This window comes from Cynocephalus volans, chromosome 12, assembly GCF_027409185.1.
Source record: "Cynocephalus volans isolate mCynVol1 chromosome 12, mCynVol1.pri, whole genome shotgun sequence".
NCBI classification, from domain to species: Eukaryota; Metazoa; Chordata; class Mammalia; order Dermoptera; family Cynocephalidae; genus Cynocephalus; species Cynocephalus volans.
The window spans coordinates 57,445,495-57,458,833 of record NC_084471.1 but is presented as its reverse complement, the minus strand read 5'-3'; the positions used below and the strand labels follow the sequence as shown (position 1 = coordinate 57,458,833).

Genomic DNA, 13,339 nt, shown 5'->3' with positions numbered 1-13,339 from the left:
TTGTGTGATCCTGGAATGTGCAGTGTGTATACATAGTTCTGCTGAGATGCTGCTAGCTGCCTGTCCTCACTGAGTAGCTTGTCATCCCTGTTTAAGCTCCAGGCTTTAAGGACACTACCACCCACTTACCTTAACTTCTTTTAAACACCCTTAAATATCTCATATGCAGGCTACCATGCAGGAAAGAAAGTCTTCAGAACCCAAATAATTGTCTCAGCAAAAAGCGAGCTCAGAGAGGAAAGAGGGTCATACAGAACACGGCAGAGGATTTGTGCATTCTCATGGGTCAGGGGCACAGCTAGTGACACCCTGAGGGCTGCTGTGCACTGTCCCTGTGTACACTCTCAGGAGTGAGGCTGACGGGGCAGGATGTTGAGTTCCCTCATCAGACCCTTTCAGACTTAACTGTACAAAGCCATGCGCCCAGGTAAAACTGATGATTCTTGGACACTGGGCCTTGGGTCTGTTATCCTCCAGCAGCCATTTTTTCAGCAGTATGAACCCCATTACCAATCGTGGCAAAACAGCTGGTCTCAGATTTGCACAGGCAGAGTGCTTGTGAGCACTTGACTAAACGCCCTGTTTCCCCAAATACCTAGACTTCATGCACGTATGTAAAGCAGACGGTAGGCACGCTCACTTTTCAATTAAGTGGATTGGACCAGCTGCCGTCAGCAGAGTCTGCTGAAACAGAAGCGATAAGGTGCATACTTAGTAAGCCTGTGGCCTCATGCACTCCTCCTCTTTCGTCTTTTAAATTTTTGCCAGACCCAAGGCCGGGAACTCTCGCTTGCTGCCAGCTTCTGTGGAGAATGGAAGCTCTGCTATAATAAAGGGAGGGGGCCGGCGGACCCAGGCAGTGAGACCACACACTTGCAGGGAACCGTCCCAGAAGGAAGGATTCGGCTTAAGCGCCGCCGGGGACACTCCAGCGATACCCACCATTTCCTTGAACGCGCTTTCGAGAGCCCCGATGACCAGGCACTCGTGCGGAATCTTCTTCTCGGTGAAGAAGCGCGTGGGTGGGGTGCTGGGGGAGCCGGGGGCCCCCACGCCCCCGCGCAGCGAGGCCGCCCGGGTCAGAGTCCGGCTGTTGGCGGGCGTGTTCTCGGGCTCCTCCCCCAGGCAGGTCGGGGGCAGGACGGCAGAGTTCTTCAGGATGTCCACGATGTCCTGCAGCTGCTCCGTGATGTGGTGCTGCAGCAGGCGCGACGCCACCACCGCGGCCCCGGACCCTGCGTGACCGTCAAACAGCGACCAGTAATGGCAGGAGATGCCCTCGGATTCCTGGTGGGAGGGGGCAACAGGTTAGAGCGAGATCCGCGGTAGCCTCCGCCCAGGGCTGTGCAGACACTGCGAGGCCTGCGGGCTCACCGCGTCCACGGAGCGGGCTGGCTGTGGTCTGCAATCAGTGGGGTTACAACATGGCAAAAATGCTCAGGACAGGGTCCCCGGATGGGCCACTGCTGTTCCCAGCACCCAGGGGATGAAGTGGTCCCTGCCTCTCCACCTGGAGGAGCCCAAAGGGTCACACACTCAGCTGCTACTTCCAGGGCAAGATCTATTTTACCTTGATTCGCAGGCGTTTGCAAAACTCCATACAAACAAGTGAGTCTGAACGAGCCCACATAACTCCTCACTTCTATTTCACCCCACAGTAGGTTTGGCCTGGAGTCTTTGGACACATGTCCTTTTTGCAGACTCTCCAAGGGGAGATAAGTAGACCCATTTTTCCCCTTCAGGGTCCTTACACTCTCCGATGATCGCCCCATCTTCCTTGGTCTACGCCCTGAATTTTGAGAACATGTTTCTCCCTAGACACCGAGAATACTCCAAGCCTCACAAGACACAACTAATTCAAATCTTCTGTTCCTATTCCTTGCCCGCCTCGATTCTCCAGCCATCACTCAGCATCTGTTCTGTCTCCCTATCTTACAGACACGTGCAGCCTGTATTCCTTCATCTATCAAGGATTTAGTACGTGGCAGTGGGTTTCTAGACAATTCAAGATGAGCACTTTCGAAAACCACGCTTGAATTACACTTGCATAAGATCTTAGCTATAGAACAAAAGGAGCTCAACTATAATGTAATGGGATAAAAAGCCCAGAAACAAACCTGTACGTATATGGTCAACTAATCTTTGATAAGGGCACCAAAAATACTCATTGGGGAAAGGACAGTCTCTTCAATAAATGGTATTGGGAAAACTGGATATCCACATGCAAAAGAATGAAATTGGACCCTTACTTAACATCATACATAAAAATTAACTGAAAACGAGTTAAAGACTTAAATGCAAGACCTGAAGCTGTAGAACTCAGAGAAGAAAACAGGGAAAAACTCCTTGATATTGGTCTTGACGATTTTTTGGATATGATGTGAAAAGCACAGGCAACAAAAACAAAAATAAACAAATAGGACCAGATCAAACTAAAAAGCTTCTGCCTCGCAAGATAACAATCAACAAAATGAACAGGCAAACTTTGGAACAGAAGAAAGTATCTGCAAACCATATATCTGATAAGGGGTTAAATTCTAAAAAGTATACAACTCCACTATAAAAAAAAATCCAAATAAGAAAATTTAAAAATAGGCGAAGGACTTGAAGAGACATTTCTCCAAAGAAGACATACAAAGGCCAACAGGTATAGAAAAAGATGTTCAACATCAATCCCTTTCCTGATAAAACTCTCAGTGAACTGAGAATAAGAGGGACTTGCCCCAATCAGATAAAGGGCATCTGTGGAAAAACTACAGCTATTCTCATACTTCATGGTGAAATACTGAATGCTTTCCCCCTAAAATTGGGCAACATGCAAAAATACATGCTCTCACTACTCTGTTCAGTATTATATAAGAGAGATCCTAGATAGGCAAGAAAAAAAAAAGCCTAAAGATTATACAGAAAAATAAAATTGTGTTTATCCTGGCTTTGAGCAACTTGAGTGTGATGTGCCATGGTGTCATTTTCTTTGTGTTTCATATGCTTGGAGTTTGTCATTCCCGAATCTGTAGTTTTATAGTTATTCCATCAAATTTAGAAAATTTTTAGCCATTATTTCTACAAAAGTTTCTTGGTATCCCTCTCTCCTCCTTCAAAGAATCTAATTACACATAATGCTGGAAGATAAGGTAGTTATGGTGGCATTTGTCATTAATTTGTGCTCTTTAAAATTCTGTTTTCATTCAATTTGGTGCTAGGTGCTGAGAGATAAAATAGTTGTTTCTTTGTCAACAAATATTACGGAGCACTTTCTATGTGACAGGCACTATAGTAGGCAGTGGGGACAAATGACTGGCTGAAAGAGACATCACTCGTGGCCTGATCTTAATAATCCAGTGGAGGAGATAGACACTGACAGATAATCACACAGATAAACAACAGATCACAAGTCTGGTCAAGGAGAGGACAAGAAGAAGTTCATGGTGCTGTGATGCCGGCCTACACATTGGAGAAGCTCCATGAGCATGTGAGGACCAGGCCGAGGGCTGCATGAAAGTTGACGAGATAAGGAGGGGAGGGGAGAGAATACCAGGCAGTAGCAACAGCAGGTGCAAAGGCCCTGTGGGAGGAAGGTGCATGACGATTAAGAGGAGACTAAACCATGGCCATGTGGCTAACTGGACAAGTGAGACAGGAAACGAGGGGGGTGAGATGAGGCTGGAGAGGGAGGTAGTGGCTAAGCAACTCAGTCCTTACAGGACACCTGAAGGATCTTGACCTTTAGCCTAAGAGTAACAAAAAGCCATTGATTGAGGTGGGAGTGACAAAACCGATTTATATTTTTAAAAGATCACTCAAGCTATGCTGTGAGGATTAGGGGAGAAGTAAGAGTGAAAGTAAGGATGCTAGTTAGGAGGTAAATCCTGCCTTAAAAAACATTCAGTCAAATTCAGGCAGTAAGAAATACATACAAACAACTAAAAGCACCAGAAAACAGAGGTACAAACAGTAAGAACTCAGGAAAGCAAAGCAGAAAGAACAGTGATTTAAGGTTTAGAAGGTCTGGGTTCTAATCTCATCTTCAACACCAGTCAGCTGAGTAGGAGGCAGTACAAGGTTAAGGAGGCAGTGCAGGTGCTGGGCCTGGCTGTCACGCATTAGCTGGCTATTTCTGTGGCTTAACATCTCTTTGCCAAGGCTTCCCAGTAAGTAAAATGCAGGTGATAATTACCTTACATGGGGGAGGTGGTTTGGAAGGGTTAAATGGTCATTTATGTCAAGTGACTCGCTAAGTAGCATATCTAGAGCATGTGTAGCTGCTGTCATTACCATTACCATATGATCTTGGGTAAGTCATTTTCTGGGCATCGGTTCTCCATAAAATGAGGGGCTACCCTACAAGACTCTCATGCCTCTGCTAACTTGAAAAGTTCTACATCTAAGAAGCATAGATCAGTGTGGGATAGGGAAGTCAGGGAAGAAGTTGGGACTTGAAAACAGGACACGTAGAATTTGGATGGATTGAGAGGTGACATGGAAGGCAGCAGCCTGGCAGCCAGAAGAAGAAAGTAGCAGGTGGCTTAGGCAATGTAGCAGAATCTGGTAGATGCCTATCCAACACCTAGTCTTCCTTCCTTCCTCACTACTGATTCTGTCTGAGGCAGTGCCTTGGATTGAGTGTCCCCCTAAGATTGGAACCCCACTGCGACAGTGTTAAGAGGGTGAGAAATCCTATTATGGTAATTGAAAGGTGGGGCCTTGAAGAGGTGACTAGACTGTAGGACCATGCTGTAGTCAACAGATTAAAAACGGTGGTCATGGGCATGGTTTGGAGGACTTTAAAAGGAGAGTGAATGAGGTTAGTCTCTCTGCTCCACCATTTTTGCAATGTGATATTCTGCCATCACTGTCACCACCACCGAGGCCTTCACCAGCTGTGTTCCCTGGACTTCCCAGCCTCAGAAACTGTAAGCAATAAATTTTGTTTTCTTACAAATTACCCAATTCCGTGTACTTTTTTATAAGCAACAGAAATGGACTAATACAGGCAGTGCTGTGCTTATTAAAAACACTCACCTCCCAGACTCCCTTGCAACTCTGTGCTGTCATAGGATACACTGGCCTGTGAGCAGCAAGGAGAAGTCTCCTGGATGGAACTTCCAGGAAAGCTGTTTTCCTGATTATAAAAGGACCAACTCAAGCAGCCTGGTCCTCTGCCCTTCACTCTTCCCCCTTTCTTCCTGCCTGGCTCACAGAAGCAACACCTGGAGGTGGAGTAACCCTTTGCAAAAAAGGGCTGAAAGCTGCAGGCTCAGTATGGCGGAGCAGGAATTCAGAGGAGCCTGGCTCTCACTGTCCTGCTTGGGCCAATGCACAAGCCCTGGACAGCTTGACTCTGGTCTTTGTCATATGGGCTGCATGACATTTGGATAAGCCACTGTCAGTTTCTGTAACAAGAGGAGGGGACACAGAGAAGAAAGGATGTGCATGTTTACATAGTATCCTGGGACTTGAGGCACACACAGGAAGGAAAGTGGAGTGCAAAAAAAAGTCAGGCACAAGCACAAAAAAGGTTACAGGTAGGTGCATGTGGAAGTGGATATCAACCTGGAATTAAGCTGAACACCCAGGCCAGCGTTCTTAATTCAGAGCATCTGTGGATAGGATTCAGGCAGTCCATGAATCTATTTTATTTTCATAAACTTCTGAATTCATCATTTCCTCCTATTATGAACAGAAGGCAACAATGTTATTAGCAGCACCTGTGATTGGTTGCCAACAGAAATAATGTATTGCCATTCCACATATCTTAAATTGTTCACGCTCACCACTTCGAAATTATAGCGGTTATTAAACCCACCACTAGTTCTTATTATTTGCTGTATTAATAAAGGACATGATGCCATATTACAAATTTACTTTCAAATTTTTTGATAACTCCTTCAATGTAACCATTTATTTTGTATTTTTATGTATTTTTTTTTTTTTGGCACTTAAAAACTTACTTCTGAGGAGTCCATAGGCTTCTCCAGACTGCACAAAAAGATGAAGGTGCCACCCTCCAGCTCAGCCAAGACAAGGCCCTGTAGGAGATGGGCCTGCTCTCCTGAAGCGGCAGCTCCATGACCCTACCTTACTTCTGACCAAAGGGTGGTCAGCCTTCCTTTATGCAGAAGAAGAAGGAGACGTCAACCAGTTAGTTTGACCAGCCACTGGCCACACCAACCCTGGTGACCAAAGAAGTGATGCAGCTGCAGCCCTGGTGTCTGCCAGTCTCCTGGAGGGGAACAGTCCTTCTCCTGGGCTGAACAGCCCTATCCCAGGAGACAGCAACCTTCCCATCTGGACATATCCTTATGTCTAGGGAAAAGCAGCAAAAGGAAAATATTTCTTGCTCATTACAGTTAACTCCCCAAAGGGCCCAGGGTTGCCCCACTAAAACCTACACACACACAGCCCTTCTGCACTAGACTTAAATTATAACCCAGCAAAAGTCTTTAAGGAAGATGCTGCAGGGGGAGGTGAGGAAGGGAGTAGGGGTGGTATCAGTGTCCAGGCACAGATTCTGTCACACCTGACTTTCCAGAGTCATGATCTGAACTAAAGAATATCAAATTTCCCAAAATAATGAGCTACACTGCAACGAAATTCTATCGTATTTTTCAAAAGCAACTTTTTTTCTGAGAAGTAACCCAACCATTTCCTGCAGCAAGAGAAAGCATCCTACAGCTACTGTGACAACACTCGGTTGATAAAATATCTGGGGAATTTTTAAGCAGTCAGTAGGGAGCCTGATTAGGGACTTTTGTTGCAAGACCCAGAAGGGCTCAAAAGTCTCCTTGCAGGAACACCTCTGCACAACAGTGCAATAAATTCTGGTACAACCTATTTGTTTTTGATGCAATTAATAATTCTCACAGCAAAAACTTTAAGACATAAGTTTTCCACCAAGAAAATTTGATTTGTTTTACTCAAGACTGAATGATCTAGTAGCGGTTGATGCTGGGGCCAAACCCAGACCAACTAAGTCAGTAACTCTCAAGGTAGAGCCCCAGCATGGAACATTTTTAAAGCTCGCCAGGGGATTCTGAAGAGTGTCCAAGGTTGAGAATCCCGATCTTAATGGAGGGGCTGCTAAGCAGTCAGGAGATCCATGTTCTAGTCACAAACCTGCCAGCAGTTCACTGCATGATCTTGGATAAGTCACATCTCCCTGAACTGTCCAGACCAGTGATGTCCAGCTACATTCCCTGGTTCAGAAATGAGACCTTTAGAAAGAGGATGTGAAGCAAGTGTTTAGTTCATGAGTCCCCTTGACTCATTTAAATCAGAGCAGCACAGATTTCTCAGTTGTGAACATCAGGGTTTTGCAAAAGATTTTGGTCAAAAGGATTCAAGTGTTTAAAAAAATTTTTTTGAAGGCCTTTGAACTTGATACAACCAAGTTCATCAAGAGATTTCAAAATCTTCAGTGTACTCTTTTGCCGGGAAACACAAAGTGATTGATACACTATCTGGGGAAATACTTCCACAAAGTGTTCGGGTTCCAGCTCAGCTGTTAAAGTTTAAGAGACCCTAAAGTCAGAGAAACATCCAGTTGTGAGTCTAGAGCACTCTTCTCATCATTTAACAAACCTTATGTAGCAGGCAACATTCTAAATGCTTCACAAATAGTAACTCGTTTAATCCTTACTGCAGTACTATGAATAACCACCCAATGAAGTGTGGTGATTATCCCCATTTTACAGAGGAGGAAATTGAGGGACAGAGAATGTAACCTATCAAGTGCACCACCTGTCAAGTGATGCAACTGGGACCAGAGTCCTCTCAGCCATCACTCCCGTGCTATGCTGAACGTCCCCCAGCCCATGTCTGCATCCTCCGGAGGGAAAGCTTGCCTAGTAAAAACAGGGTTACCTCATGCATGTCTTCACTCTGCTACCTGAGTTGCAACCAGAGTGATTTTTTTTCTAAAACACAGAATCTGATATTTCTGGCCTGACAACCTGCTCTGTGGACTGGCTCCACCTATTCTAATAGGCAGCCATTAGAGATAGCAGTTTGCAACCTCTGATCTAGTCTGGGATGCTCTCCCCACATTCTAGACCTTACTCAAATCCCACCCACACCAAACTACAGAACTTGCAGCTCCTCACAAACCACTATCTCCACCTCCTTTCCAATTCCTGCCTGTCTGTGAGTACTCAGCTTAAACATCAGCTTCTCCTGGAAACTCCACCTGCACTCTGAGCACCACATGGATAGTGGCCTTGAGGGCTGGGTCAGGTGGGGGGGTAAGATTCCAGAATCTGGCAAGGCAGGCTAAGGCACCTCAACTTTCTGCCTGGGGGTGCTGGCACGATGTAAGCCTCTGCACCTAAGAGTGCCAGGGACGCCGGCTGTAAGAAGGAAGCCTGAAATGTCAGAGGCTCACAAGGGACTGGCAAGAGGCAAAGAGGGTCCAGTTAGGGTGGTATCTTGACACCCAGAGAGGAGACTAATGACTTCAGGAGATGTTTCAAAGGATAACAGGAGGCTGGAGAGGGCTATATGGTGTTTGAAATGTGACCGAGATACTACAGAGAATAAAAATCTATTTTTGAAAGTGGCATGATTAAACAGGATGTGCTGTACACTTATTTTAAAGGGGATAAGAGGACTTTCCCTTCTCTCGCACTCTCTTCTTGCCTCAAAACAATGCCACCAAATGCTATAAGGTAAGCAGGATGGTTTGATGCACAAAGTCAGATCCAAGAGCCTTGAGGAATGAGTGTCTCCTCAGTGTCACCCCAGCATCAAGGGCCCCCATCAACATCAGGGGTCCAAGCCAGAAATAAGGCAACTGGGGTGATGAACTGTGAGCCTAAGAGAGGCCTGAAGAATCACAAGTTGTATGAACATGATGCTTTTAAAGCATCTCAAATCTGCAGTTTCACTGCAGACACACCTGTATTGCTTCACTGCTTAGAACCCTCAATAATGCCCTACTGTCCTTAAAATGTCATTTGGGGGCCGGCCCCATGGCGCACTTGGGAGAGAGCAGCGCTCCCACCGCGGGTTTGGATCCTATATAGGAATGGCCGGTGCGCTCACTGGCTGAGCGCGGTGTGGGCAACACCACGCCAAGGGTTGCGATCCCCTTACCAGTCACAAAAAGACAAAAAAAAAAAAAAAAAATGTCATTTGGTCTCCTGGATGCTGACATGGCTTATAGGCCCTACATGATCTGTTCACTGCTCTCTCTCCAGCACATCTCTCACTCCCTGCCAGTGGTCCTGAGCTTCTCTCATTTCTTCTAACTCTCAGTTACCTCCAGGACTATGACTGTCATGGTTTTCTTCTGCCTGCAACATGCATCCCCAACTCTCTGCTTGGAGAACTACTTATCTTCAGTTTTTGGGCAAAGCATGACCTCCCCCATCAAGCTTGCCTGGACACCCTCAGCCCGTGTACATCTCCTACAGCTGTGTCTATCACACTGTTGTGGAATTGCCTGCATGAGTGTGTATCAGCCCTGCTCACAGAGACTCATGTGTGTCTCATTCACTCTGCTGTTCCCAGTGAGTGCCTGGTAGAGAATAGATGCTCAATAAATATTTACTAAATATAGAAAGAAAGGGAGAGATTTTTTTGTTTGTTTTGTTTTGTTTTTCACTTGCTTTTATTTTTTTAAAGCAAAATAGCAGCTTGGGAAATAAGAACTTTATGTAAGGCACTTCATATTGGTAAAACCACAGAAGATAACAAACCTAACCTACTTTGGGATTGGGGCTGACTTGATCTCACTTTCTTTATCCAGGACTGTGTCCTCTCAGCTCTCTGAGTCTGGGGTGCAATGCAAATAAGCAGCCTGGATCTAGGGTCTGGGAGCCTCAAAAGGGCTCCCAGGAGACCAAAGAGTCATCTTGCTGCCATCTCTGGCTGTACTGGAGTTGCTGAGCTTTATGGCCCTACATAACCAGTATGAAACACACACACACATATGTTCTCTCTCTCTCTCTCTCTCCCCCTCTCTCCCTCTCTCACTCACACACACACACACTTCTCTCCTAGGCTAAGCCCTGTATCTTTTTAAAAAGGAAAATTAAAATAAAACCAAAAAAACCAGACTCCTTTTCCTGGAGAGATGAACTGTTGAAAACCAAAGACTCAAAGCTGCAGGTTCCCACTGGCCTTCAGCTCTGCCTGTCTTAGCCCTGGACTCTGCGTGTCTTAGCCCTGGACTCTGCGTGTCTTAGCCCCGGACTCTGCTATTGCCTTATCCTTTCAATCAGTGACTGAAGGGCTCAGGTGCATGGACGGGAAGCTGGAGAGCTGTGTTCTCCACCTGCTTGACTGATGAAAAAGTACTAAGGGAGGGACACGAAAGCCACAGCTCCATTTGGTCTCCTCTGCCCACCTCCACCCCTCACAGTTAGTCACTCTAGAAGGAGGAACATCCCCAGTTTGGTATTAGCTCTGAGAATAAGATTTTGAGTTTACATGGTAAATAAAGGCGGGGGGGGGGGGGGCAGGTTTTACATTATCTAACAGGCCAAGAACAACTTTGTCACTCGTGTCCACATACCACATGGTTATTTTAATAGTTGGGTAACTTACCAATGTGCTTTCAAATGAGATAAAGCAAACAAATCTTATCTATCTTATAACTTAACACAAAAAGACCGCCGGCCTTAGATGAAAACAAACCTCGGTTGGGGAATGTACTACTACCTGATCCTGGGCAAGTGTCTTAACTGCTCTCAATCTCCATTTCCTTATTTAAATATGAAGGATAAAGAGCAAGGTCAAACTGGGGCACAGACAGTAAGGACTCATTCATTTAACATGTCCTGGAGTCTCCCCTCCTGTGTACCAGGCTCCACGCTGGGCACTGGGGATATGGCAGGGAATGAGAATATCATGGTTCCTGAGCTCTTGAAGTTCATGATCTAGAACATGACCAGGTAACCATCAGTGCAATGAGTGTTAGACATAAGAAGTACGTGGTGCCACAGGAGTGGATAACGTGTTAAATGTGTAGACAACTATGGGTTATGGGCAGGTAGGGGCAAGGGTATGACGATAACAGGATAGCATGAGGGAGTTATTTATAGTCATGGAACTGTTCTGAATCCTGATTATGGTGGTGATTTTATGAATTTATGCATCTGTTAAAATTCATAAAAATGTACACCAAAAAAGTTAATTGTCCTGTATAATCATTTAATAAACAAAACATATAGCGCTGTGTCCCGCACACGGGAGAAACAAAAACACTTCAAGTACTGGTAATACCATGCACTCACTATCAAATGGCCTGGGGGGACCTCAAGGAGGCCGGAGAGGTAAGGATCCCCTCAGGAGACCAGCTGCACACTTGAGCTCCTAACTTTCAACTCTGCCAAATGGGCTGCTCATCCCCCCACACTGTGCAACTCCCGTTACTTCTATTCCTCTTAATTTACTTCCCCTATAGGAAGTCTAAGTTCAAAGAGTGTCTACTGAGCTCCTGCTGTGTTTAATCCCCCTGACACCACTGTAAAATGGGAACCATTATCTCATTTTTACCAGTGGTGAACTGGGGCACAGCCAGTTTAAGCGACTCTACTGGTAAAAGATAGAGGTAGGATTAGAATCCAGTTCTTCAGACTCCAAGTTAAGGAATCTTTCCAACTTCCCAAGACCACGCAACTCTTTGTAATTAATCTCCCTGGCTTCTATTACTCGGTGTCTTTCGCACTTCAGTGCTGCTTGCATTTATTTTAATTTGTCTGTTGCTTAGTTGTAATTGCATACATGTCCTGGGCCATCAACTGATGGCTAAGACTTTTCAGCAGTGATCCCACATTACTCTTATGGTAGTATAAGAAAATGTCCATAGGGTGTCACCAGCACAGGACATAAAATTCTACATCTGAAAAATCAGACACTTCAAATTCAGAGTAACATGCTCTTGACATAAAGAATTTTAAAATTACTAATATTTTAACAAATATTTAACCTTGTTTTTGCTCCAGATAAACATGAGTTAAATGTGTACTTCACTTTAAGAAAACCAGTATCAAACCCTTTCCTGACTTACCATATAATTCAATTTGGCAGAAATTACATGAGTAACAAAAAATAACTTTGAAGCAGTTTTTGAGCTGCATTCTAAGTTGTTTCATTTACCACGCCCTTCCCCCCACCAAATCAGTCTTATATGCAATTCAACACACACACACACACAGAACCCCCTACTCATTTTCAGGAAAACATCTGTGGCGGAAGATTCCAGAAGGTGACAAATTGGGAATTTTATGTGGAGTATACTAACATTTATAAAGCAAATGTATTTCACAGGGCCTAGTTTCCAAAGCCCTGTAGATTCAGGTATAACCTAACTTTTAAAAATTACTAGAAATGTTAAGCTTGCAAAAGACAGGAAACTTTCCCCAGGCTAAAGTCTCTGTTATAGATAAAGAATTGTAACACCGCAAAATTGCTGGCTCAAGGACAGACATCTATGGTGCAGGTTAACCCAAAGTTGCTTTATTGTTATGCAAAAATACTGAGGAAACTGCTGTAGGAAAAGATAGCATTTGCTAAGAACAAGCTTTTGTTGGTGGATCGACTTAACCTTTTGCAAATTGCAGTATGGAATGTCACTTTGTTATTTCACTGATGTTACCAGCCTCTATTGTTAAAATATACTTAACTATAACCCTACCTATGTTCCTTTTCTGTAACTTTCTGGCCTGGAGAATAAATACTGAGAAAGAACCCCAAGGAGGAATGCCTCTCTCTTGAGGGTTCCAGGAAATTAACCCCTTTGGGGTTTCTCACTGCTCAGAAGAAATAGGTTTTGAGTAATCTTTTGCATCTCCATCACCCAGGGGAAGACAGGTGACGAGGAGAGTGCAACAGTTTTAAGTTCACAGTTTCTCTTTCAGCCTTTCTCTAAAGTAGGCCCAATGTTATATCCTTTTATTCTCTTTTCCCCATTTTCACAAACATCTATAATGTCAGAACTTAATGCGTTCTAGCTGTAAAAGTCTCCTTGGACCTTTCAACAAATATAAGTCCACTCCAGACAGAAATTTATCTACTAAACAGGGAGTTAAAATAATTTCAGATACAAGCAGTTGGTGTCCATTCAACTTCAGGTGTAATTACAGCACAGCCAACTAGGAATGTCAAAAATCACCAGCCTAAATTTTAGGCCTATTAAAACAGGAGCCATATCACATGCATCGTAACTCTTTGGAACCCAGAGACCAAAAAAGCCGAGGTGAGCAATGAGGTACCCACCCTTCTTAAGGGGCGCTAACAAAGATATCATCTCAGATGTTTCCTGTGCCAACAGAAATGCCAAGATGAAAGGCAGGAAACACATGGAAGGCCAAGGAGTGGGGTTTGACTGGCTCACAGC

General features: G+C 44.7%; 1 protein-coding gene across 1 annotated transcript in view; it reads right to left on the bottom strand.

Moving 5' to 3' along the window:
* PPM1H (protein phosphatase, Mg2+/Mn2+ dependent 1H) overlaps window positions 1–13,339 on the bottom strand; it is a 254,270-nt gene that overhangs the window by 126,234 nt on the left and 114,697 nt on the right. Inside the window, exon 3 of the mRNA XM_063076146.1 lies at window positions 943–1,287. Coding sequence (XP_062932216.1) covers window positions 943–1,287 — 345 coding nt within the window. The remainder of the gene's footprint in view (window positions 1–942; window positions 1,288–13,339) is intronic.